The sequence below is a fragment of the Rhyacophila brunnea genome, unplaced genomic scaffold (assembly GCF_057557595.1).
Source record: "Rhyacophila brunnea isolate RB1 unplaced genomic scaffold, BYU_Rbru_1.0 scaffold_2, whole genome shotgun sequence".
Taxonomy (NCBI): domain Eukaryota; kingdom Metazoa; phylum Arthropoda; class Insecta; order Trichoptera; family Rhyacophilidae; genus Rhyacophila; species Rhyacophila brunnea.
The window spans coordinates 50,413,799-50,439,000 of record NW_028232859.1 but is presented as its reverse complement, the minus strand read 5'-3'; the positions used below and the strand labels follow the sequence as shown (position 1 = coordinate 50,439,000).

Genomic DNA, 25,202 nt, shown 5'->3' with positions numbered 1-25,202 from the left:
ATTATATTTGAAAACTGCAACAGTGCTGAATTAAATACGTATCACTTTAATAAGGAAATATAGATATAATATATATATCTACCTAGTATAAAGCGGATGGGAATGAGAAGCTATCATTAAAAATTGGTAACTGGTTATTCAGCAGGCATTACGATGATGTCACCAATGATACGCTTTCATATAGGAATCTAACCTACTGTCACCTAATTGCATCAAATTAAAAATAAAACCAACAAGTAGACTTAATTTTTTCTCAATCACTATATAATTATAGTTCATTTTCTCTACTGTTAATCGTTGGCGGAAGACCATAGACAAGACATTTTTCTTTTTTTATTTAATATTATTATATTTACACTGACAAAATGCGGCAGTCCACTGGCTTTTGTAATAGTAAAGCGGTGGACGTTTGCATAAATAATAAAATGATAATATGTTCCACTCGGCTACATGAGATGTATAATTTCTAACTTCACTCCGGTGCCGGCTAAAGAACCAGTTCCTAATAAACATATATCATATTTACACAAATTAAAGATTGAGATTATTCGAAACGCAATTACTCTTAACAGTGAATGATATAAATACAGAACCAATACATAGGTATTCGATTCCAGAAAATTTGTACATTTCTAGCTTGAATAATAGGCAATATGTACAGAATAATATTATTAATGTTAATCGATAAAATTGTGAAACACAAATTAAACAGTAGATAAAGTTTGCACCATTTTTATGAGTTACATAAAATTATTTTATTTATGTATAAATTAATTTGTAGATGTAAATCAAGTTTGTAGTTATCGATAATATTGGAATACGACAAGAATTTACACCGGCTAGCGTACATCTGATGAATATTTTACCAATAGATAATCCAATATTACGTCGATGGCTCGTGCCTCATATCAAACGTCGATTGACATTGCTACGCAGAGCAGAGATGCTCGAAAATATTCGATGACCAATAATTGTGATCAAAGTAAAAAGTAGAATATAGTAAATAGTCTCATCAATCTCGTTGAATCACAATTAGGGTGGAGCAGGCATTATGACCCTGTCGGATGGAGTCGCTGAATTCCTCTTCATGCTTTATCTTGCAGGAAACTTTCAAGATGTTTCCGAGGGAGTAAGTTCCGGGGAAAGTGCATGCGACTTGCAGCGGAACATTGGCACTGTCCAGAGCCGCCAGAGGCACCTGAATTCCTCCCGAATCGTTTCCACCGGCACCCACCCATGCGACACCGCTACATTTATTATTTGAACCGCTAAAAAAAATTAAAAAAACATTGATTAAGTTAAACTCTATTGATCAAAATAGTTTTTAAATTCTGACACTTTTTTTTTCATTTATTGCAGTGATACTGAAACTTTTTCATTCATCAGTGTGGTGAAAAATTGAATATTCAACATTAAAGATAATTAACGACAGTGCGAAACTACGGAGAAACAATAATTGAAAAATTAAAAAAAATACATAGTGTTGTAAGCATAATACTTTAAATTTTCAAACCAAACATACTTTTTTATTATACCTCAGTACATAATATAATAAATTTGAGACAATTGTATGAAAATATTACTTTTTATAATAATTTACATGATTTATAAGGAGAAACCGTTGAAATCTTTTAATAGGTACATAGTTCAGTTTTTCCATAATTTGATTAAGGGTGAAATTTTCCTTTTCCAATTTATAATTCCGGAAATTTCCCAAGAGGGAAACATATTGAGAGAAACACCTGACATATTTTTATTTTACTATATAGTCTACCTATATAAAGGTGTTTTTTTTAGAAGTTTGTTTTTCGAATTGGCTACACTTTTTCCAGCGACAGCCAATCAGCTGACAGATGATTTGTGCTCAGTTTGGTTTGCCAATTCACCATAAATAAACTTACGTCAGAACAACACTTGCAAATTGTGCAAATTTATTTTGAAAATCGTGGTTCACACATTGTTAACGTGGTTCATACGTCCACAAAATTTTGTTCAGCGATGAGGCTCATTTTTGGTTGAATGGCTATGTCAATAAGCAAAATTGCCACATTTGAAGTGAAGAAAATCCACAAGCCATTATTGAGACGTTGTTACATCCACAAAAAGTCACTATTCGGTGTGCTTTATGGGCTGGTGGAATTATTGGTCAATATTTCTTCAAAAATGATCGTGTGATTTAGCACCTTTGGATTATTTTCTGTGGGGATATGTGTAGTCACGTGTCTACGCCGATAAACCAGAAACTATAGACGACTTGGGAGCAAACATTCGCTGCGTTATTGCCAATATACAGCCCCAGCTGCTCTAAAAAGTGGTTAAAATTAGACTCGCGGCACCGTGCCCATATGCCCGAAATCATATTTAAGCACAAATGGCATAAAATTATCTTTCCAGTAAAGCCAATACCATGGGGTCTAGGACGATTTGGCACCGCGAACTGGCCTCCGCCGATTGGCCTCCGGTAATCGGACGCCGGCCCAATTGGACGCCGACCCAATTGGACGCCGACCCAATTGGCCTCCGGAAGGATTGGACGCCGCACAGTTGAATTAAATGCGCAAAGGAATAGACGTACGTTACGATTTGTTGGAGTAAATAAGCAAGTCAGTTTAATATGCTTCTATCTTCTCAGTAGTTGTACCTTATACATTTCGCGCTTGACACATTTTTAATATAGATTGAGAATAATTATTATGCCTTATGATGTTTATTAAAAGAAAATAATTCTTCCCTCGTTAAAACTTAAAGATGTGCATAATCAATTAATTTATTGTCTATACATGGGTACTTATTTATATTTACAACAAATATTAAAAATTATGTTGGATGTTAGAATGAAAATTACATTATATTTCAGCGTTTTATCGATTTAATATTATAATAAAGCTTAAACATGTATATTTTTATGCATAAATGCGTATTTTAAGATAGTATGAAATTACAAACAAAATATTAAGTAAGTTATCTGCTAAGTATAAATGTTTCAGTAGTTTGATTGATAAACTACTTAGGTACTGGGTGCCGGACGAAATCCCGAAGGCCGAAATCCCGAATGCTGAAATCCCGAATGGCCGAAATCCTGAATGGCCGAAATTCTGAAAGCCTACATCCCGAAAGCCAAAATCTCGAAAGCCGAAATCCCAAACGCTGAAATCCCGAATGGCCGGAATCCCGAAGGCCGAAATCCCAAAAATAAAAAAAATACAAACATCAATAATTGCGCAATTTTTGCAAGAGACACAAAATCCATTCGTTCTACAAAATGGTCTCTCCTGTCGCAATCGGAAAAACCCATTTTCCGCAAAAATGGGATTTGTCTCTCTTACAGAAATTGCGCTCACTATTGCGCAATTATTGATGTTTGTATTTTTTTATTTTTCGGGATTTCAGCCATTTGGAATTTCAGCATTCGGGATTTCGGCCTTCGGGATTTCGTCCGGCACCCAGTACCTAAGTAGTTTATCAATCAAACTACTGAAACATTTATATTTAGCAGATAACTTACTTAATATTTTGTTTGTAATTTCATACTATCTTAAAATACGCATTTATGCATAATAATATACATGTTTAAGCTTTATTATAATATTAAGTCGATAAAACGCTGAAATATAATGTTATTTTCATTCTAACATCTAACATTATTTTTAATATTTGTTGTAAATATAAATAAGTACCCATGTATAGACAATAAATTAATTGATTATGCACATCTTTAAGTTTTAGCGAGGGAAGAATTATTTTCTTTTAATAAACATCATAAGGCATAATAATTATTCTCAATCTATATTAAAAATGTGTCAAGAGCGAAATGTATAAGGTACAACTACTGAGAAGATAGAAGCATATTAAACTGACTTGCTTATTTACTCCAACAAATAGTAACGTACGTCTATTCCTTTGCGCATTTAATTCAACTGTGCGGCGTCCAATCCTCGCGGAGGCCAATTGGGTCGGCGTCGAATTGGGTCGGCGTCCAATTGGGCCGGCGTCCGATTATACCGGCGGCCAATTACCGGAGGCCAATCGGCAGAGGCCAGTTCGCGGTGCCAAATCGTCCCATTCCCAATACCATGACCATTACCACGATTATTTTATGTGTTTTATTTCATTTCAAAGTTGTATACCTCTAAAATGTCCAGCAGTTACAAAAACAAAGGAAACTATTCATTACGAAATGCACAACTGTGGTTAGACTACACATGGTTGATAGCATGTAATTTGTGTGGTTTTTTGAAACCTCCTAACACATGCCAAATTGCTACCCCAGAACTGTTACTTCAGTAGTAAAATATTATAATATTATGTACATATGTAAATGTAGTGAGAGAACAAATATATTTACCTTTTTGGACTTGAGGTATCCGTTGTAGAAATGATAGCCACAACAGATTTAGTTGAACAATTCACTAAATGGACTTTGACAGGAACTAAGCATATGCGATGTCGTCGGAAATTGTGTCCGACTTCCAGTCGGTGCTCCAAGCTGAACGTGACGAGTCTCTCATCTTCTTCGGTCAAGCTCATCTTACTGGAACTGCTGAGGGCCCCGGGAGACGCCTCGCTTCCGAATAATTTGATCGGGGCGGCTTCGTTCCCTCTCAGTGTATCGACGGAAGCGATACTTGACATTTTAGTATTTAATTTATTCAAATTCAAATGATGCTGACCGACAGCGACTCGTTGAAGTCCCCCGTTTTCGGTGATATCAGCTCTCCATCTCACTATTAATGTTGAATTGATCGATTGATTATCTAAGGCAGTGTTTTCTATTAAATTACACATTTCGTTGGACAGTTCGCTCCCGTCGAACTGGGAAGCGGAGTCGGTAACAAAATTTGAATAAGGCTTCTCTCTGATCGAGATAATATTGGAATTGTGATCGAGGCTGACGTCCGACGAAACAATTTCATCATCTTTTCTCTGAGTCGAACTTCTCCTAGCGCGCATTATCATATGTAACGTTTCTTGACTGTGAAGGGTTTTGATGTCTTGATGGATGGGTACGAACCCGCGGAGCGCCCAGCTCTGACTGAGTAACGACACTTGCTGTATCGCCACCGTGGTAATGATCCCGTGGTGTATTTGATTGGCATTCTTAACCTGAACTGGAATATTAAGAGCTTCTTCATATTTTGTATTACTTTTATCTGGCCTCAACGATTGCTTCGGTGTTGCCGAAACTTGAACGGAATCCTAAAACATTTAGAAATAATTTAATTCACTTATACTTATCATTTAAAATTAATAAATGTATGTATTCCAGATACCTACCAAACAAAAAACAATACTGATTATAATTATCCAAAAAAATTACCAGTGTCTGAATATTCCACGTGTGCCTCAAAAGTCTGTGTTTGGGCAAAGAATTAGCTTGACTGTTCTCGTAATAAAACAGAGTGTTTAAAACATGACTTCCGGTTTGGAGAGGAGCTTGCAACCAGAGGATTGCCGTATGCACTTGGCCAGCTCCTAATGTTTCCAGAACTTTCACACAATGTCTGTTTCTAATCCTCTTTTCTCTATCCATTGTCTGTTGACGTTCATCTACGAAACAGACAAAAATATATACAAAACTTAAATCCAGAAGTCAATATATAAAATTACTATTATCCAAATGATTATGTAGGACCTCACCTTGTATGAGCGGTGGCTTCAAGTATCTCGATTCCAAAAGAGCCGTAAACGGAATATCGTTTTCCACCGCCAATGAAATGTGTTGAGGGTGCGATGTCGCCATGTACAAAGACTTTAAAGCCACTCGGCCTGCATTGCGGAATTCCACATTCACCCTTTGAAGTTCACCGCACAATAATTGTGGACTGACTTCAGTGAAGGTCACCTTAAAGTGAAAAGTACAATATTACATATATTTAGTTGTTTGCTATATCGTGTCGTATGGATATTCTGAAATATCTTCATAGTTCTACAGGTACGTAAAAAGCATAAAATGTTTTACAAATCTAAATACAGATCTGGCAATAAAATACATACTGTCGAACTTGGTTATTACGAGGAAGATGGGACCGACTGAATTTGCTCGTTATAAGAGTTACTCGTTATAGAATAGGTATTTTTAAATGAGCGGTCACATAACACAAAAATAGAGATACAAAAATACACAACTAGAATTTTTTCCCAAAACAAGCATGGCATTTATAAACTACAAAAGAAGTTGTTTATTGTAATGAAAGCTGGTAGGTACCTACTGACTTCACAAACCTTGGATTTTTTACATGCAATTTCAATCATATGCGTGGAAACTTTTTCAATATTGTCGGCGAAAATATCAATTAGGTAGGTACTTAGACACTTAACTAGTGTCATAAACGTAATCCGATCCTGGCGGCATCCTGTCCGGTTGGATTCTATTGCTTAGGGTCGAAATGTTTTTAAACGATCAACACATTAACAGTTTTAAGAAAATTTTTGACGATTTTTAGCTCGGTATATTCGATAAGTAGCTCGTTATAAAAGTGAATAAATGTATGAAGAAAATCATAAACTAAAATATCAACGAATGTTTCCTCGTTACATCTTAGTTCGACTGTATTTTTATCTTCAGATTGGAAAGAAATTCTTTGATGTCAACCGTTAATAATTGTTCTACCGTCACTCTACCATGGGCGCATGCAATGTTTTATATTCGGATTAATATGAATTAAATAGATGCCATATATCGTCGGTGTTCTGTAAAAAGGACGAATCAACCATTTTGGCGAAATCAAGATTTTAATGAAAATACAATATGTACCCCACTAGCTTTGTTGTGTAAAAACGGCGAATTTGTATCTCCACAGGAAAGTACTGAAAAACGATACTTGACCAAAATTAAATTAATTAAAATTACGAATAAAAAGCGAATGTGACATATTAGACCTTTTAAAATATTATATAATAATGCCTATTATAATGACAGTATTCTTTCTAAGCTTTATTATAAATTTGTTAGATATTTATAATCATCTACAGGTCATAAATAAATAAATGTCAATAGTTAAAAATCATCCTCCTGTAAAATAGCATTTTGGTTAATTTGCCCTTTTTACAAAACACTGAAGATATGTAAACATATTCATAACATATTACCTGTAAACAAGGTGCAGGTGGAACGACAACTATGTCCAGTCTCCTATCGATGCCGTATTGCGATTCAGTAGTACTCTCTTTCACACCTTTTAACTTGGGACCTCGAATGTTGAATACCTGTTTTCCTAAAACTGACATTCCCGTTGCGGAAATAGCATCTTCTCCCACCGGTATTGGATTACAAAGCCTTCAAAGAAAAAAAAATGGTTGTCACACATTTCGTGTTGCATGAAAAAATTACAAACAATTACTATTGACTAAGAATGCACTTACTTATAAGCCACGCCGACTAGCGAAAGTTCTCCAGGATGCAAGGGTGTCAAACTGAGCGAAACACTGGTCACTTTATCATTGTACATGACGAGAATGGGAACTTTCTGCGTCACCACAACTGATTTGTCGTATTCTCTAGCTGTTGTGACGCAGCTCTCGTTTGAAAATACGGCTTCGCTCGCACCTTCTGTACCTGAGTTTCCCTTTTGAGATTTAAACTGCCACAGAAGCTGGACATCAGTTATGGTTACGTCTATTTGTAATTGATTTCGAAGGTGGACTAGAACGTGGATAGGTTCTGAAAAAAAAAATGCAAGTTAAGGTTCAAATACATTATGATCACGTTATGTGATGTCACGTGCTGTCACCGTAAGCTGCCGCTACGGGAAAAAAGTAAGTTATTTTTCTTGGTATTTAAAATGTTATCAGACTGACAGGTCCCATCCTGTAGCACACTTTTAACTTATAAACATTGTCAGCAAAATTTACCGAAATCACCAGAACAACAATGACATCACCTCACGCGTACCGCGCTACATCAACACCCGCATGACTCAAAGAAACGTTTTTTATCATTTTCTACATGCATACACATTTTCGACTAATGTCAAAATCACATGTGCTTTGTTTTTAGTGGTTTTCTCTATGGATTTTCATTGCATTATCTATTATCTACGTTCGACAGGTTGGGTTCTGTTCAAAATATCATCAATGGATGCAATATCGCAAGTAATTTTAAGCAAACTCTCACATCAAAACTCGTCTCGCCCGCAACGTGTCGAATACGTCGATGTGATGTCTTTGTTATTCCCAAAACACACGTTGCCAAATGGAGCTCCGCAGATTGGTCGAATGCGACTTTTTAGTTTGAAAAAAACATCAGGAGGCACATGCAACTATTTTCACCTGACATGCAGCGCAGGTATAATCCCAAAATGTCGCACTACGACATTCATTTTGGCTTGGAGAGTGAGAGAGTCATTATCCTCGCAAGGCCTTGCTATACGCGCATGTTGCACTCAGTTTTGATTTATGACTATTAACCTGGACGAAACGATTTTCAATGTGGGACTGAGCTTGCTTGTTTGTTTATATATAAAAATTGCTATCAATTTTTTTTTCGACCATGTGCGATCCTAATAATATCATATGGGCCTCCACAGATTGGAGGTTTGTTTTAACAGATTTTGTGTTTTTACGAGAAATGGATGTCAGTCACTTACTCAACCTATTAGGTCCATACTCTGACTCATACAACTAATGAATATTTGTATGGTGGTAGGCTGTAGAATTGTATTAACACTATAGTATCGAAAGTAAGTATCGATACTTGGTAAATTTCCTACGGAAAGGAGCATTGTCTTACCTCCTTGAGGAGCGACCGGGTTTGTTGAATTGTCAGTAGTGCTGCAGAAGAGTGAAAGAGAGGGCTTGAAGATCATCGGCGGAGCTCCTCTCGCCTTGTATAAAAGCATCTCTTCCAGCGAGCCCCACGGCTTATCGGAAGACTGGGGGGCGGACATCAACGGAGTGCCGGACGCGGCCAACCGGCCCGGCGATATGGCGGGAGTTTCCCCTCCGCACAGAACGGCAGTCATGTTGCTGTCCAGGATCGGTACGGGAAGAATAGGGAGAATGCCCTGCTGGTCGTTTTCGTGGACTATCCATTGCTATAAAAGAAACATTTCCTGTCTACAAATGCTTTATTTTAAAACCTCGACCTACAAATATAGTGAAACACCGATTATACGGTTTTCAAGGGACCCTAAAAAAAACGATAAATGTGGGATATATAAAAAAAATTATTTTAAAAAAACTCATTTTTCTCCTGGATTTTTTAGACGTCTTGAATTATTTTCAGTTTCTCAGCTAGAGTTCTAGTTTTCTTCATGGGGGGCAATTTAGTTGCGACTTATAAAAATTCGTGATACGAGATGCGAGGCAAGCCTGAGCATTGACCGACTGTGCAAACAAAACGACGCGACTGAAGGGTCTGTATGTATGTATCATAAACGATTCCACGAAAGCGAAATGAAAAATATTCAAGAAAAACGGAAAATCGGGATAATATTTGTGACGGGACCATAATGTTTAGACGATAGATCGAGGAAAACGAAAAAATAAACTTGCCAGACCCAGGATTCGAACCTGAGGCCACGGCGTGATAGTCCAACGCTTAAGCCGTGCGGCCAGCATAGCCATCTAGCTTGCGAAATTTCCATCTGGCGTATCGTGTTAAGTCTAGCGTTTTTCGACACCGCAAACAGCTTAAAACTTCTCATAATAAAGCTAGAATATCACACCAGTTTCACTCGAAAGTCAACGTGCCGGTCTGACGTACTTTATATCTTACTAGGAAAAAATTACAGGTTCTTGTCAATGCGCTCAATACGTTCAGTGTGTTCAAAGCGCAGCAGATATAGATAATGTGTGTGCGTCTGTGTGCGTCTGTGTGTGTCTTGCGCTGCGTTGTAGACAGATAAATCATGACAAATATATGCACATATTATAATTATGTAATACACTACTAAATGTTACATATAAAATGACAACCAAATTTTTTACCTGCATTAATTTTTAATTTTATGACCTATTCTAAGAATTAGTTGTAAAATACAAAATTCTTTTTCCATCTTTCTTTCTTGTAAAAATGATGTTTATAATAACACATTTTTTTTAAACGATAGTTTGTTCTTATGCTTTTGTTTTTCTTATCAATTTTGAAAAAAATTAGCATTTTATTCCATCATCTTGCTTATTTTCTTATCTGGCATATTTTTGTGAATGACAGTTTCCAATACTGGTGTGGACATGTTTGTGGGGAGATTTTTTCTCTTTTATCGGAAATAGCAATGCACGGTCACGTGGAGTGTTTGTGTGTTGAGTTTCAAACAGTTTGTGCACATTTTTATCACTTATTCTTTCATTTTAAATCTCATTTTGTATTCTTCAGTGAGTGATTCTTTTGGTTGACCTAAGTACAATTAAAAAAAAAAAAAATTATGTACCTGATGAACATGCAGATATTCCCTTAGAAAAGCGGCTTGTTGCGGCGGGGGTTGTAAAGATCTGGGAGCGAGCAAAGAAGACAGAGCTTGGGTGGCGGCTTCCCACGACTTGACCTGCCCCGCCAATCGGCCCACTGCAAATTCTATGTGGTCGGTCGCCAAACGCCAACCCCCCCCTCGATATACCTTTGAAATTAACAAATTAAATTCACTGTTACTATATTTTGCCTTACTATAAATTTCTTAGAGGATTAAAAAAGCATTATAAAATTATTGATGGGCTCGGGAATAAATAGTGTTAAGGAGCAAAATATACCGGCTACTGATTTTCCAAAAAAATTACGTGTCATATTTCTCTCGGTCGATTCACTCAACTCGCTTACCTCTTCTATACTTGGATCATGTTAATCCTCAGCTACCTAATTAATACTTTTGGTTGAAGCAGTCTGTTTAACACAATCACTGCTAATTACCACGTTAATTATATCTAATGGCCAATTACTCCAAACGCACCAGTCGCAGTGTTAGCACTAAATGAGTTAATATATAGATTAAAACTTTGACTAGTTATTTTGTCAAAACAATGGAGTGAAAAAACTTAAGTACGCAGAAAATATTATGCTTATCGATATGACTGAATAGATTGATGATGCACTCACTTGATAAGCTTGTCGGTAACATCTAAGCGAGTGTTTCCTCTGACCAGATTTGGAGTAACGATGCCCGGCTAGCACCATATGAAAGGCGTACTTGCGAGGCAGAGCTCTGCGGGGCGGGCCGGCCACGAAGCACAGCGCCGCCTGCTCCAAGAGGAGGGCGCTGCGCAAATCGCAGTCTTCGGAAGTCATCCGGATCAGTTGCTTGGCCGCCTCCCCGTGCAGACCGCGACTGCCCAGACACTGCACCGACAGCAAGCTCGCCCTCACTGCATACTGCGGCATTCTGAAAAGAATTTTATTGGTATTCATTCATCTCCTAATATGCGATAGATTCACAGAGTGGCCTTCTGAAATATTAGTATCACATAATATTATAGCACCTTTGTAAAGTAATATTTTCAAAGTTGGTGGATTCAAGCATTTTTATAGGTGTCATCTTTCTTTGGCAGTTGATGCCTCGTAATAAAAGTACCTATGTATGATATACACAATATTTGTGGTTGTTAATCTAAATATTATAAATAATAATGGTTCCGTAAATTTGGGTGCCATATACAATAATCTATAGGGTCTATCATTCCAGACTACATTTGCATTGTAATGCTTTCTAAGAGGATCAAAATATGAGCTTCCACAGAGTGCAAGTTGTATTCGAAGATTTTTGTTTTTATGAGAAATGGATGTAAGCCACTTGCTCAACCTATTAGGCCCATACTCTGGATCCGAAAACAAATTTAAAAACAACATGTGCATTTGCCAGATTCGGGATTTGAGCCAGAGGGACCCATGACGAAATAAGAGTTTCTGGATTTTCCTTGGTAATATTCTCACATTTTATACTTGCAGCTAATTTAAACATCCTCGTCATGAGTCCTTCTTTTTCAACTTCACTTATATATAATTTAGCTCCGTCTAGTAGACAAGGTTTTCTTCAACTTATTCAATGAAGCTGCTTAAATTTTCAATTATAAAATGAGTAATGAAAGAGATGAGTAGACGTTGAATGTAAAACACACCTGCAAGAATTCATGTAGGTCATGATACTCTCCTCCATATAATCAAAAGTCTTTCTGGAAGGCTCATTTGCCATGAAGGCGCTGAGGGCTGCCATTTCGAGCGCCCCCGCGTAGCACAGCCAGGCTCCGTCGGCGCTATACTCTCGCTTTGCCGTATGATATGCTTGAAATGCAGCATTCCATTGGCCCAACATAAACCAGATGTCACCTAATCGCCTGAGCTGGAGCTCTGCACAGTCACCTATGTATCTGTAGAAATATTATTCAATTCAACTTCAGTAACGGACACACCAATGCAGTAAAGTATATATCAGTTGGGTCTACAACAAATTAGAACCGTCGACTTGGCAACGTCAGGACAATTGGTTGATTGCTATCTTGGCGCCAGTAGATATTACTGAAATGCATACATATGTCATGTCTTGAAACATCCTTGGCACTTTAGGCTAAGAAAAATCTACTATAATTGTACAAAAATATTAATTGTCCTGAGACAGCTGTTTATAAAAAATTAAGGACATTTGCCCCATTGGAATTTCAAGATATTGCACAATCGAACTGTTCTTTTTATATGAAATTAATCATTAAATTTTGTAAATTACCAAGTGCCACATAAAGAACTAAGCTAAGGGTAGGTCTCCATATTAGACTTTTGGTGACTACTGTTTCGAGTCATAACACGTATATGGCTTCACGCATTTTTACTGGTGCCAAGATGGCACTTGTCCAGATGACAAAGTCGATTTGACGTCGCCAAGTCGTTCTCATTCTGTATCAGTTATATCATATTAAATAATCACTGATTTGATCGAGTAAATAATCAGAAAATAATCTCACACTATAGAGTTATCAGGTGCATTTGTGCCTGGCTTATTTGTACCAAACCATCTTTTGGTAGCACTCAAAAGAGAACGGCTCACTCCTTTCTTGTTCGATATCTTAAAAAAAAGCATGCATAAATTATAAACAATGAATTTACAAATAAACAAGCAGAAATCTAAATATATACGTTTGAAATCAACAATTAATCACATAATACTATGAAACCAAATCTGTGCTTACCACATCTTGAAGTTGATATATCTGGCGTTCAAAATATGGTAACAACGCCTTCAATGCAAAGTCTTGCACAAAGTTTCTAATATTTTCTATGTCCTGAGAAGTTAAACCGATACCGTGGATAATTCCAATTCCTCCATTGGGTGATGTCGGCTCCCAAACATTCGGGTTGATTATTCCGCCTTCCCCTTCAATACTGGTCACCATGGATTCAGACTGCAATAAAATTTAATTGACAGGCACGGTTTATTGTGGATAGATTTTTTTGAATTCATCGAATTATGATGTTTAACTGTAATCATTTAAATTTTATTTGCATTATCGATTGTCATAAGAGATTTTTTTAATCTAGCAATGTAATATCTGAATCTACCAAAAATATATTAGAATTATTTTCTAATAGTACCTACATCTTGTAAATTAATAAGCAATGTATTTTTGAAAATGGTTTCCTATATAGGTATGTATAAATATACCATCATAAATCGTCAGGTGTGCAAATTTAGAACTAAGCTCATGACAGTATAAAAAGTATTGAATGATCTGTCAAATGTTGGCATGTGGCGACCTCACTCAGTGGACAACTATACTGGTGGATCTATAGTAGGTGTTTATTTAGGTACATTTAGTCAAAAGTTTATAGCAATTAAAAATTAATTATTGCGGTTCAAGGGCTAGGTACCATGTGATGGTCTGAAACGAATAAGTTTGGTTATCTTTGTGAAGTAAACCTGAATAACATGTAGACTTTATAAGAAAGATGTACATATATGTCGTTATGGTTCCATGTCTTTCCCATCAATATAGAACTCAAAATGTTGCAACCTCTCCAAAATTATGAGTCAATCACAAACTCTGATAGAAAGTTTACACAATATAATGTATGTACTTAACCGGATGTATGCCTCAAGCGCGTATACACACTCTATAAATCCATGCATGCAAGGCCAGCCATAGAAAATGAGCTAAAAATGAGCTAAAATGAGTACATATTTAGCTGTCTTAATAATAACTGTCGATAGGCTATATTTACATTATAATTTTTAGTGTATTGTGATTGAAATAATGAGGATTAAACGAGTACAGGTGACATAATTAAAAAATGCGTTTGTAACAGTTTTCACATCACATTATTCTTGACATTGGATTATATCCCATATACGTGTCCTCCTTCAAACACTAACATATCAACACACGTAATATGTGTCAATATTTTTCATAAAATATTTTCATTTAAGAACAAGATCTCTTTTACAGAATGTTGAAAACACTTATGCAGAATTTACATTTTACAATCACATATTTAACTTAGAAGTTGATTTAATGAATTTGGTCATAGGTGCACTTTTATTCGTTCAATTGTCAGCACATCAATTAACGTTTAAGTGACAATATAATTAATTAAGTCATGTCGAAATGGTTATGTATGTAGTAATTAATAATACAAATACTTACATAGTTTCAGAGTATATCTGGGTAGTCGCTGCACATTTAACAATTGATGGAATTGTCTGAGCGAATCGAATAACATGTTTAAATGCTTATAGTTTTGACAGATACAGGCAATACATTAATAGTGTGAAGTTTGTTCAAAATGAATCAGCAATGCGTAATGATTTGCAGCCAATTTAATTGTTAGTTCAAAAAGTCTTTTGTTTTAGCTTCACTTGCATACATATATTATGTAGGCTCGGTTCAGTAGAGTAGTTTCTCTTCAATATCATTGAAGCATAGATATATTAGTAATTATTTCATTAAAATTAATCACCGTTGTCTGAACATAACTAGGTAATCTCAAAGAATCACTATATATTTGAATACTATACATTTTAGATAGTAAACAAAATGTTTGTGAATCAAATAATACAAATACTCTTCGAGTTGGTTTCAAATGTGTGAGGTAAGTTAACATCTTCATCTGCAGACCAATTCTAGCAGTTGTGTTATGAGCTACTGGTTTTATTGTTTTTTTATGTACTCATTTTCTGACTATGCACTGACATTCTTTTTAATATCTAGAACTGCATCTCTGGCATCAGATAAATTAATTGTTCTCAAAGAAGAACATTGTTATTCGAAACAAACCATGTATCCACAAATATTTCACATAAATATAATCAGACACATTGGATGAATAATTTTTGCTGTCAGCAACATTCAGAAGCATTCAAATAAGGAACGATAGAAAGCGGCAGATAAAAACCTGCAAGCTATTGGCCACATCAAAGGCGCCAGCCTCCTCTGAAGGACTCAGCGGGTGAACCTGAACTGTGACGGCGCCTCCCTCCATCGCCTGCATCCCCCCTGTTGGCACACCTCCCGTGCTCATGTCGCCCAAGTTGGTCGGCATGCTCGACACTGCACTCGTGTCTGCCGGCGTTCGAGGAAGACTGTCTTTGTCTGAACTGGCATCCTTTTTTGAAAAACAGGTCAATATAATATGTTCATCATATAATATTATGAGCTTTAGAAGTATATACGTGAATTCTTGAAAGAGTTGTCCCAACTGATTTTATAACTACATACTGAAAAGTAATATTTGTCTTAATATCCACTGTAAAGGATCGATATTATACAGATTCCAATATTACTGACTGGATAAAATGTTATTTCTTAATTATAATTACACGTAAAGTGTGTTTCAATAAGAATTGACTGTTTTGGTTTTCAGATCTTAAATCTTTAAAATTTGGCAGTTTTGCTTATAATCGTAACCTTTTTGTTTGATTGATGGCACTTAATTTCATCCGAAAATATCACATACTTTTCACTGCACAATTGTATTTGAACCATTATTTTAAGAATATTTTTTTATGATTCGTTCCAGTCAAGGCCTGAACAAAAACGATGCATGAGTGCGAGTGAGAAAGTATTCGGCACCCTTACAATCTCTGCGACACGCGCTAGAGTAAGATAAAAGGTCTACTAGCTACAAGCCAGTTTCCAAAAGTATCGCCATCAAATCGGGGCGAAACGCTTCACATAGCGTCGATAACTTGCGAGCTCGTGTTGCTAAAATTGATATTTTTTGTGTTAAACATAAAGTCAGTGGTAAATATTTTTGATTAATTAAGTAGAAAAGATGGTTCTGTGTGTTGTCTTAAAATGTGGTAGCCGTACTGATAAGCAAGAAGATGGTATTACTTTTCATAAGTAAGTTGATACATGTTCGTGATAATTTATTTGTATTTTATTATATATTTTAATATCAGTGACCTAGTGTTTCTTTAAAATAACTTAAATTATGGATATCTTTATCTAATGGTTGCATTTTGACCGCTTAAAAATACTATATAACGTAAAAAAATAGAAAATTATATTTAAATTCTGAGCGTCTAGTGCGAGCACTTTGGGCGAGCACTAGCGAAATGGTCTATGGTCTCGAACATTTGTAGACGAATGCGTTCGCTCGCTCACAAACCAAACGCAAGGCACGCGGCTTCATTTAGCAATGCAACGGGTGGCGTCTAGATGTATCTATAGTCTAAGGTTCCAGTTGTATTATATAAAATTATGACTAATTTCTCTACACTACGTATGTCAAATTTGAAATGACAAAGTGACACTAGAGCAAAATGGCAACAAATTTAAAACTGTCAGTTTTTATTGATACACACTATAATTATTTGTATTTGAAACAAAGACATGGGCCAAAATGATAATCAGCTATTAACAAATCCAAGCAGATACCAATACGCTTTATCTTGGTAAATGTTGATATATTTTTAATGACCAATAATTATCAGTTATAAGATGAAATTGCATTTTATCAATAATCACCGAATTCTTGTCATGAAAAAAAATAATCAAAAAAAAAATTGAAACAGCAAAAATATTTTTAAAATAGCATAGATAAATTTTTTTAATATAATAAACGTAACTATAGCGACATGCCTATCTATTTAGAGAGAGATAATTTTAATTTACTTATGTATAATGAATGAATAACAAAAACTATTACATTGTAGTCAGGTCGCCTTATCAAAAATTTGCTCCATGGATCAGGTAACACACTTTTATCTGCATCATTCAAGTTTCGCGAATTAATTGTCAGAAAAAAGCAATTTCCTGCGCCGTATGTATGCTTCATTGATTCGTAATACTTTTCAGCTCTGGAAACAAAAACAATTTGTGCGGTATTTAATAATCTTATTTACTTTATAATTTTACATTTTACAAAAAATGAAGCCTGAAATGTGCACAAGTATTCCGTGCAGTTACAATTTAAAAAACATTATTTTGAAGTGGACGACGGATGAGCAAAACTAAGGAAAATAGCATTGCCGTCATCATAATTATTGTCCATTGTAAAAAAATGTCAATACAGTCAGACCTTGGATTGCGAGCATAATTCGTTCTGGATATGTATTTCTACGGCAATTTATAGAGCGTTTCAGAGGGTATTGTAAAACCAGTAGTTAACTTCGTCGCAATTAGATAGGGACACATTTTCTCAAAAAGGTTCTTTCTAGTGGTTATATATTTCTCAGAAGTGTTTTCAAAATTATGTATATTCAATGAAAGAATGTTACATTCTTAAATCTTATGAATTCCTTGAATAAAATTAAATTAAATAGTTTACATTGGAAGGTTTTAGAAGACAAACTGACCATTTTAATAATTTCATTAATATTATTAATTGTGGAAATAATTGCTTTGAACATAATTCTATATTCAAATATATATATTATTCTTTTTAGCACTACAACAGGCCATGAGATGACAGTAGTGTAGTAATATAAGTGAAACAATCACGAATACCCACGCTTCGAGTAAAACACATAAATATTTTGTGACCTCACAGTAGTCTACAATATATATTACGTAATTTTTAAGAGCATCCTTAAAAGCAAAACTCACAGCACGCACTGGTAAATAGAATGATGTGACTTACTTATCCAAATTTCCTTCCAGAGTATCATGAAGCAAAACATAGCACCGAAGCACATTGGTATTGAACCACTTTGGTAACTTTGGCGGTGTGACATTCTGCATTTGAGACAACTGCTGCACCATGTGCCCCATTGTTTCCAACGGATTCTGTTCTGAGGTAGAAGCAACAAGTAAACATGCAACAAAATGCTTTGTGAACTCGTGGTCAGACGGAAACTGAACATGGAAGAATGTCTCACGCCAGGTCTCAAACCAAGGAGTCGCATTTGGTATATCAATTTGATAATTACCTGAAACATAATGCAATGTTACCGAAAAAAACAAAATTTTATACAATGTATGTATTGATATATTATGCTGATATTCAAATAATAATATAATTAAAACTTATTAGGTCTGGAAAGTCTCCGTAGCAAACACCCAAGACATAGTTTGCCGAGCACTTGCATTTGCTTACTGGATTTAGTATAAATTGAGTTAGATTTCACTATGCTAATATGGAGAAAAGAGATCACAATAATTGTAAGAGGACAAAAGCGATCAAGTCGACTAAGTGATTGGATCCTCTAGCTTGCCTAATGTTGCCACATATTTTTTTTAATGAAGTTGTCCTTAACAACAACTAGGTCTGATGACTCGATGGGCCCAAGAGCAGCTTGGAGCGAGTGGAGTAGTTCTTCCTTTTACAGTACACGTTTTAGGACATTCCCAGAGTATGAGTTTAGCACGCTGCGATAACCAGCCACAAGTACAGTGAAGAAACACAATGAAGCAATAATAATTACATATCTTTGAACAGCCTCAGAAACATGAATATTAGAAAAATTATGAATTTTCAGAAAAGTATATTACATTTTAATATCTTGTATCCTGTGTTGTTCATATTATGTCATGTTAGCTAATACATGTTAGCAGGGGTGGCTCTACCTTAAGGGTTCGTAGGGACCATCCCCACATCGTTATCATGTCAAAAATATACGTCCAATATTTGTATCATTGTCATAATATACCTACTTAATTACATGATTAAATGACCTATTTAATTTATTTTATCCATCTAAACCAGTCGCAATTTTATAGAGATATTTATTATTATTATACAAATAAATGAAGCAATGATTGTAAATTATATAATAACATAATGATGATCACGTGGTATTAAAATAATTAATTAAATTAAATACGCCCTATTTCATGGTGACACCTATGTACAAATTAAGAAAGCTATGGTGTTTATTTTTCCCACCCAGTCCCATCCCGTCACCGCGGTATAAATCTCCTTCAACAAAGTATGTGAATGCATTAGCGTTAGTATATGCATACTGGGGAGCGAATCAAATGACCCCTAGGTGAGTAAAAATGCTCGCTGTATGTCGTTATTCAAAACTGATAATGGTATGTCTATAATAATTATTATTATTAATTCATTTATTATTTTTAAGCACGCTTTTTAGATGTGATTAAGTAACGACTCAGATAATCATATTTATTCTGAAAAAATACTCATTTCCTCATTAATAAAATCATATTATTATAAGTAGCTTGGTACATAATGTATAATATGAGAAAGTAGGTAGGTATGTATATTTAATAATTAATGGCTAAACCCCACCACCTAAAAATCTTCGAGCCGCCACTGCATGTTAGTGATATAACACATATAAACAATTTTATTTTTTAAATTTTCGATTTAGATATATAGAAATGAGTTAAGTCTTAGGCATAAAGCCCACCAAAAAAGCGTTTGGTGCGCTCACTACTGAGTAGGCCCCCTCCCACCTGCGCATTACCCTTCACCTATGTAATAAGGGGCTCAAGGAGCACAAAATAATTATTATTATCAGCGTCTCTCATAACAAAGCAATAAAAATATTATTAAATTTCTCGGGGCTTATAATTAATATCGGACACGCAATAATTAAACAAAGAGTTCACTGTTCTTAAATAATGGCTTCTCGCCCGTCTTATCGACGACGCTTCGAGGAGCGTGATTTTGCTTGCCTTGTTCAATGAATGGACTGCGTTGTATTTTCGTTAATTCGTATCGACGAGAAGCCAAAAACGGTGACTCATGGGGCAGGCGGGCACAGTGCGTCGTCAAATCCAGTGTGCGCTGGCGTATTTGATTACGTTGTATTTTCGATGATTCACATAGAAAATGCGCGAGCGCCCCGTAAGCCTGCTTTAGTGGACTTTATGCCTTAAGAGACGACACTATCTAATGGCAATATGTTCGCACCGTGACACAAGTAGCAGGGAACATATTGTTTTAATCCAAAATATGACTTCTATAAACGTCGCGTCGTATTCCATTCCACAGTGCAGGACGTCAATGGATATTTAAAAATGTTCAATGATTATTTGAACTATGTGATAACTAGCAGCGATGCTCCACAAACGATCTTATGCGACACTGAGGGAAATGTAGCAACCTCGTGGGTTTCCCTATACTTTCAGGCTGGAGTGTGACAGGGGAAATGAACACTAGAGGTAATTGATCAATGAAGACCAAATTATGTGATGACGAAGAGTAGAAGAAATAACTAGAGGGGAGCTAGATTTGGACTTTGTTTAGCAATCGATCGATTGACGCTGATAGTGAAGACTTAGATAAAAGATTGAATGGTAGACTTATTAAGAATTTGTGTGCTTGAACTTCTTACCTAATTGTAAATTGACAGTGCCATTATATGTAGAATTGACGGATTCGTTTAAAAACTTCCGAGCCAAGATAGGCTGAGGAGGGCGTGTATTTACATTGGAAATAGTCAGCTTCAAATTTCGAACTGTGCACTGTGTTCCCGATGAATCTCTTACATGACCTATGGAAAAAAACATCAATTAAAATCCAGGGAAAAACTAATTGAGGTACAACACTTAAAATATATCTATATGAAGCGCAATTGAAAATATAAACAGTGATTACATATTATAAAATCAATGTTTATTTACGTTTTAAAACACTCATTGAAATATAATCACCGAAGTATTATTATCGAAACTTGATCACAAAATGCATAAAAGTTTTATTTCAATATCAAATCCTAAACCGTGATGGCATCTGGATTAAATAATGTAGTTTGCTTTACAAGATGTCCCCGACAAGTGAGTTGTGAAATTTCCAATGAAAAGAGAATGGAGAGAATCTATGACTGAAATTGTGAATTCACAATTTCAAATTTAATAGTGATTCAGTTTAGTTAGTGCAGATATGACTTTCGCCTTGTATTGTAAGCATTAACCACACAAGTATACCTTCAGCATTGAGGCGGCAGAAAGGTTGAAGCAGTTCCACGAAATTTAGATTATTCTTCTGAACAATTGCATCGACTAAGGTACTATTCATCACTGCAACCATGGGAGAAAATGCATTTTGAATGAATTCCTGCGGTGTTTGAGCCATGGTGAAAGCGCAAATAAAAACAATCCGCAGTGACCGTTACACAAAAATATATGTGTTTTAAATTGTTAGCGAAGATTCTAATGCATAGAGTTTAATAACGACAATTTTTATTCCACTGGAATAAAATAGTAAACATTATTAAATAAGTGATGATGACAGCCGCGGATTCGACATATTATCAGCTGTCAGCTGTGAACATTGTTCAATCCAAAAAAAAACAGATATCTATGGTATGATAGACTGGTAACACCGGTACCAAATAGTCAATGACCGGTACTAAAGGTTCGTATCTTTCAACCTGAACGAAACAAATCAAATTAAACCATAGACAATATACGTACAAATTGTACGAGTTGAAAGTATACCGGAAATGGTTTGAATTTTGACGTTTGGTTCAGTGTATCATTGAAAATCAAACCGTTCTCAGATGATAAGCATTATTCAGCATTTATATATCGTGAGGTGTTCATATTAATATGTTATGGTTCAAATAGACTATATGACGATCGGGTACATATATGCTAAGAGCGTTTTAGTGTCTATGATCAAATCTATGCCATTCCGACATATTATACATACATATTGTATGACAGCTATGACATCCTATTTACACTCTGTGACATAGGACGCCAACATAAGAAACGGGTTTTTCGACATATATATGACCGATCGTCATAGAGTGTATATGAAGCAATAGACATTTACACCATAGAGTTTACTTGAATTATGTATATTATAGATTATTAATCAATGAAAGGAGTTTTACCTACCAATAAAACTCTTATTATTCATGTTGACTTTGAAGTCCTTGAGATAGGGTTTGCTCTTTCTTCTTCGCGTGAGGATATATTCTACTAATTTATTTTCCCTTTTCTTGTCGTTGGTCGTTCCTGTTTTTATTTACTGGTCATACCCGCGCGTAAATTTTTTATGTATGTAATTTGGGATTCTTTTGTCTTCATTATGATATGACTCAAGGAACCAGGTAGAAGTTACCTGGACTTCAAAGTCAACATGAATAATAAGAGTTGTATTGGTAGGTAAAACTCCTTTCATTATTCGAATTTGACTTTGAAGTCCTTGAGATATCTGTTTGTTATCACCTGGTGTTGGGTATGCCAAATTCCTGTATGTGACAATGATTCATTGACGAGGTAAAAGACCATCGTGACTTTCCATGTATATGGTTGAATAGAGAAGTTAATGGGTTCTTTTCCCCTTCTGATGGTGGTGTATCCATCGTTCTCTGGTAGTTGTCGTGAAATGTTGACTCACTACGCCAGATACCTCTCTTTAAGATTATCATTGGGTATATGTACAGTTTAAGGAAGTCACCACTGAGCGGACACTGCCTGGTGGTTCTTGTACCCCTGCTTCCAACAGTACTGACCTTATCCAATTCCCTATAACTGTCCTGGTGGCTGGTTTTGGTGATCCTCTTGAAGATATAAATAATTCCGAAATATCCCTACCTTCCCCTCTCCTAGGGTTTGACATGCAGACGAGTTTCCGTAACCAGAATAATACTGGGTCGATGTTTTGACACGTGGAAGCGCTTAGCTTCCATTCCGATTGACGATGCTTGGCGGTATTTGTATTTGCGCCAAACATTGGCCATACAATTATGTAGTCACGTTTTTCCACCAATCCATTGTCTACTATTAGTAGTGTGAGGCCATGAACCCTTCGTCCCGATGCGAGAAGCAGCCGAGTAGGTAGCTGTCCTGCGAGAGGTTTCGAATAGGTTGTACTCCACCGGTGTTGTTTTCCTAAGATGATCTACCACTCGTCCTGGATCCCAAACCGGTGGTTTGACGGGTTTCGTTTTATGTACCGAAATTGCCTGTAACATATTGTGTTGTACTACCACGTTGATGCTGATATCTACAATGATAATCGGTTTGCAAAAAGTGGTTATGGCTGACTTATGCACCAGGATGGTGTTGTACGACAAACCCTCTTTGTTGTGCATGTTGCCTAGGTATCTGGCCAATTCCATTCGTTGAGGGCTATTATGATCCATTAGGTTCTTGTTACTCATGTCATTGTCTTCCATTTGTTCCAAGCTGGTTTGTAAGTTTTTAGAGTCGAAGGCCGCCATCTGAAAGTAAGGAGTGCCCTTTCTTCCACCATTCAATTTGATGTTATTTCCACCCCACCCGAAATTAGCCATAGTTGAAGGAACAGGTCCTGGGTCCTTGGAGGTGGACGGTTGGTCTCCATACCTACTAGTGTCGTATGTAGGTGCGGCATTGTATAAGGAGGTACTATCGCCCTTTTTCGTAAGTCCACTCCCCAAAAGCATTATTTCCAGCTCGGTGCCACTAGTAAGTAGTTCCCTTTTTCTGAGTTCAGGTGCGCTAGGACTCGTGAAATTAAGTTTGGTGGGGGAAATATTCACGCCAATCTGAAGTCATACACTCGGCTGAAGGCGTCGTGAAACAGCGCGCCACTGTCTGTAACGTCTCGTGACACATACGTTGCAATGACATGTGCTGTTTCGCTTGCGAATAAATCCACCTCGGGAACAGAAACAGGGGGGTGGTTGCGGTGTTGATGAGGTGCCATTCGGGAATGAGTTGTCTGCGGGAAAGATGATCTGCCACGCAGTTGTGTATAATGTAGTAAACATGATGTTGGCTAGACTGGTAAATACTAGTGTCTGTCGGCATAGGTTTAGGAGGGTGACAGATTTTGTGCCGCCCTCGTTGTTGATGTATGGCACCACTGTTTTGTTGTCTGTCTGCAGAAGCAGATCTGATCCTATGATTGATTGTACCTGAGATTGAATTGCAAACATTTCCTTCCTGTTGGAATGCCATGCCATGGTAACTGGTCTTGTTCCCACGTACCTGATAGGTGGTGTTCATTCAGTTGGGCTCCCTAGCCTGTGTCAGCTGCGTCTGTCATCAGGAAGTGATTGATGTGTGTCAACTCTGAGGAGCCTATCACCTGGAGCCACCACATGATGTCCTGTTAGGCCTGTGGTGGGATTGTCGTCTATTGGCGAGAATGGGACCTCGACAATATTAATGACTGGAGCTTTGTAGCCGTCGGCAATGCAACCTTCCTCGTGGAGGTAGGATGCGAAGTTAAGTCGCCCCAGAAAGGATTGAACATGTGTCTGCCTGAGGGACCAACTGCCTTTTTGTACCCGCGTTGTGTCAAATCTGAGGATCCTTTCGCTTAGGGCCACCACATGATGTCCTGTTGGGCCTGTGGTGGGATTGTCATCAATTAGCGAGGATGGGACCTCGGCCATATTGATGACTGGAGCGTTGTAGCCGTCGGCAATACAACCTTCCTCGTGGAGGTAGGATGTGAAGTTGAGTCGCCCCAGAAGGGATTGGATATGTGCCTGTCTGAGGGACCAACTGCCTTTTTGTACCTGCGTTATGTCAACTCTGAGGATCCTATCGCCTAGAGCCACCACGTGATGTCCCGTTGGGCCTGTGGTGGGATTGTCATCAATTGGCGAGGATGGGACCTCGGCCTTATTGATGACTGGAGCGTTGTAGCCGTCGGCAATGCAACCTTCCTCGTGGAGGTAGGATGTGAAGTTGAGTCGCCCCAGAAGGGATTGGATATGTGCCTGTCTGAGGGACCAACTGCCTTTTTGTACCTGCATTAGCAGATGGTGACGGAGTGCTACACAATTCTCCGGCGACAGGAACCTCCGCTTGGTGTGTGTGTCCTACGTGATGTCCAGGGACCCTCATTGTTGGCTTGGGTTCAGACAGGATCTTTTAATATTTATTAACCACCCTAAAGACTGTAGGAAGGTTATCCTGTATTCCACCTG

At 36.8% G+C, this 25,202-nt stretch overlaps 1 protein-coding gene across 1 annotated transcript; it reads right to left on the bottom strand.

Annotated features, from left to right (window-relative positions):
• Positions 1–339: 339 nt before the first annotated feature.
• l(3)76BDm (trafficking protein particle complex subunit 8 homolog l(3)76BDm) lies at positions 340–21,600 on the bottom strand. The gene is made up of 17 exons (XM_085946856.1): positions 21,253–21,600; positions 20,661–20,819; positions 17,999–18,287; positions 17,066–17,216; positions 15,308–15,517; positions 13,108–13,320; positions 12,883–12,983; positions 12,046–12,294; positions 11,030–11,312; positions 10,371–10,556; positions 8,729–9,032; positions 7,363–7,660; positions 7,090–7,276; positions 5,638–5,842; positions 5,318–5,547; positions 4,346–5,196; positions 340–1,268 (listed from the first exon to the last, which is right to left on the bottom strand). The coding sequence occupies exons 1-17, from the start codon at positions 21,398–21,400 to the stop codon at positions 1,013–1,015; spliced, it is 4,320 nt and encodes a 1,439-aa protein (XP_085802982.1). The 5' UTR covers positions 21,401–21,600; the 3' UTR covers positions 340–1,012.
• Positions 21,601–25,202: the final 3,602 nt, after the last annotated feature.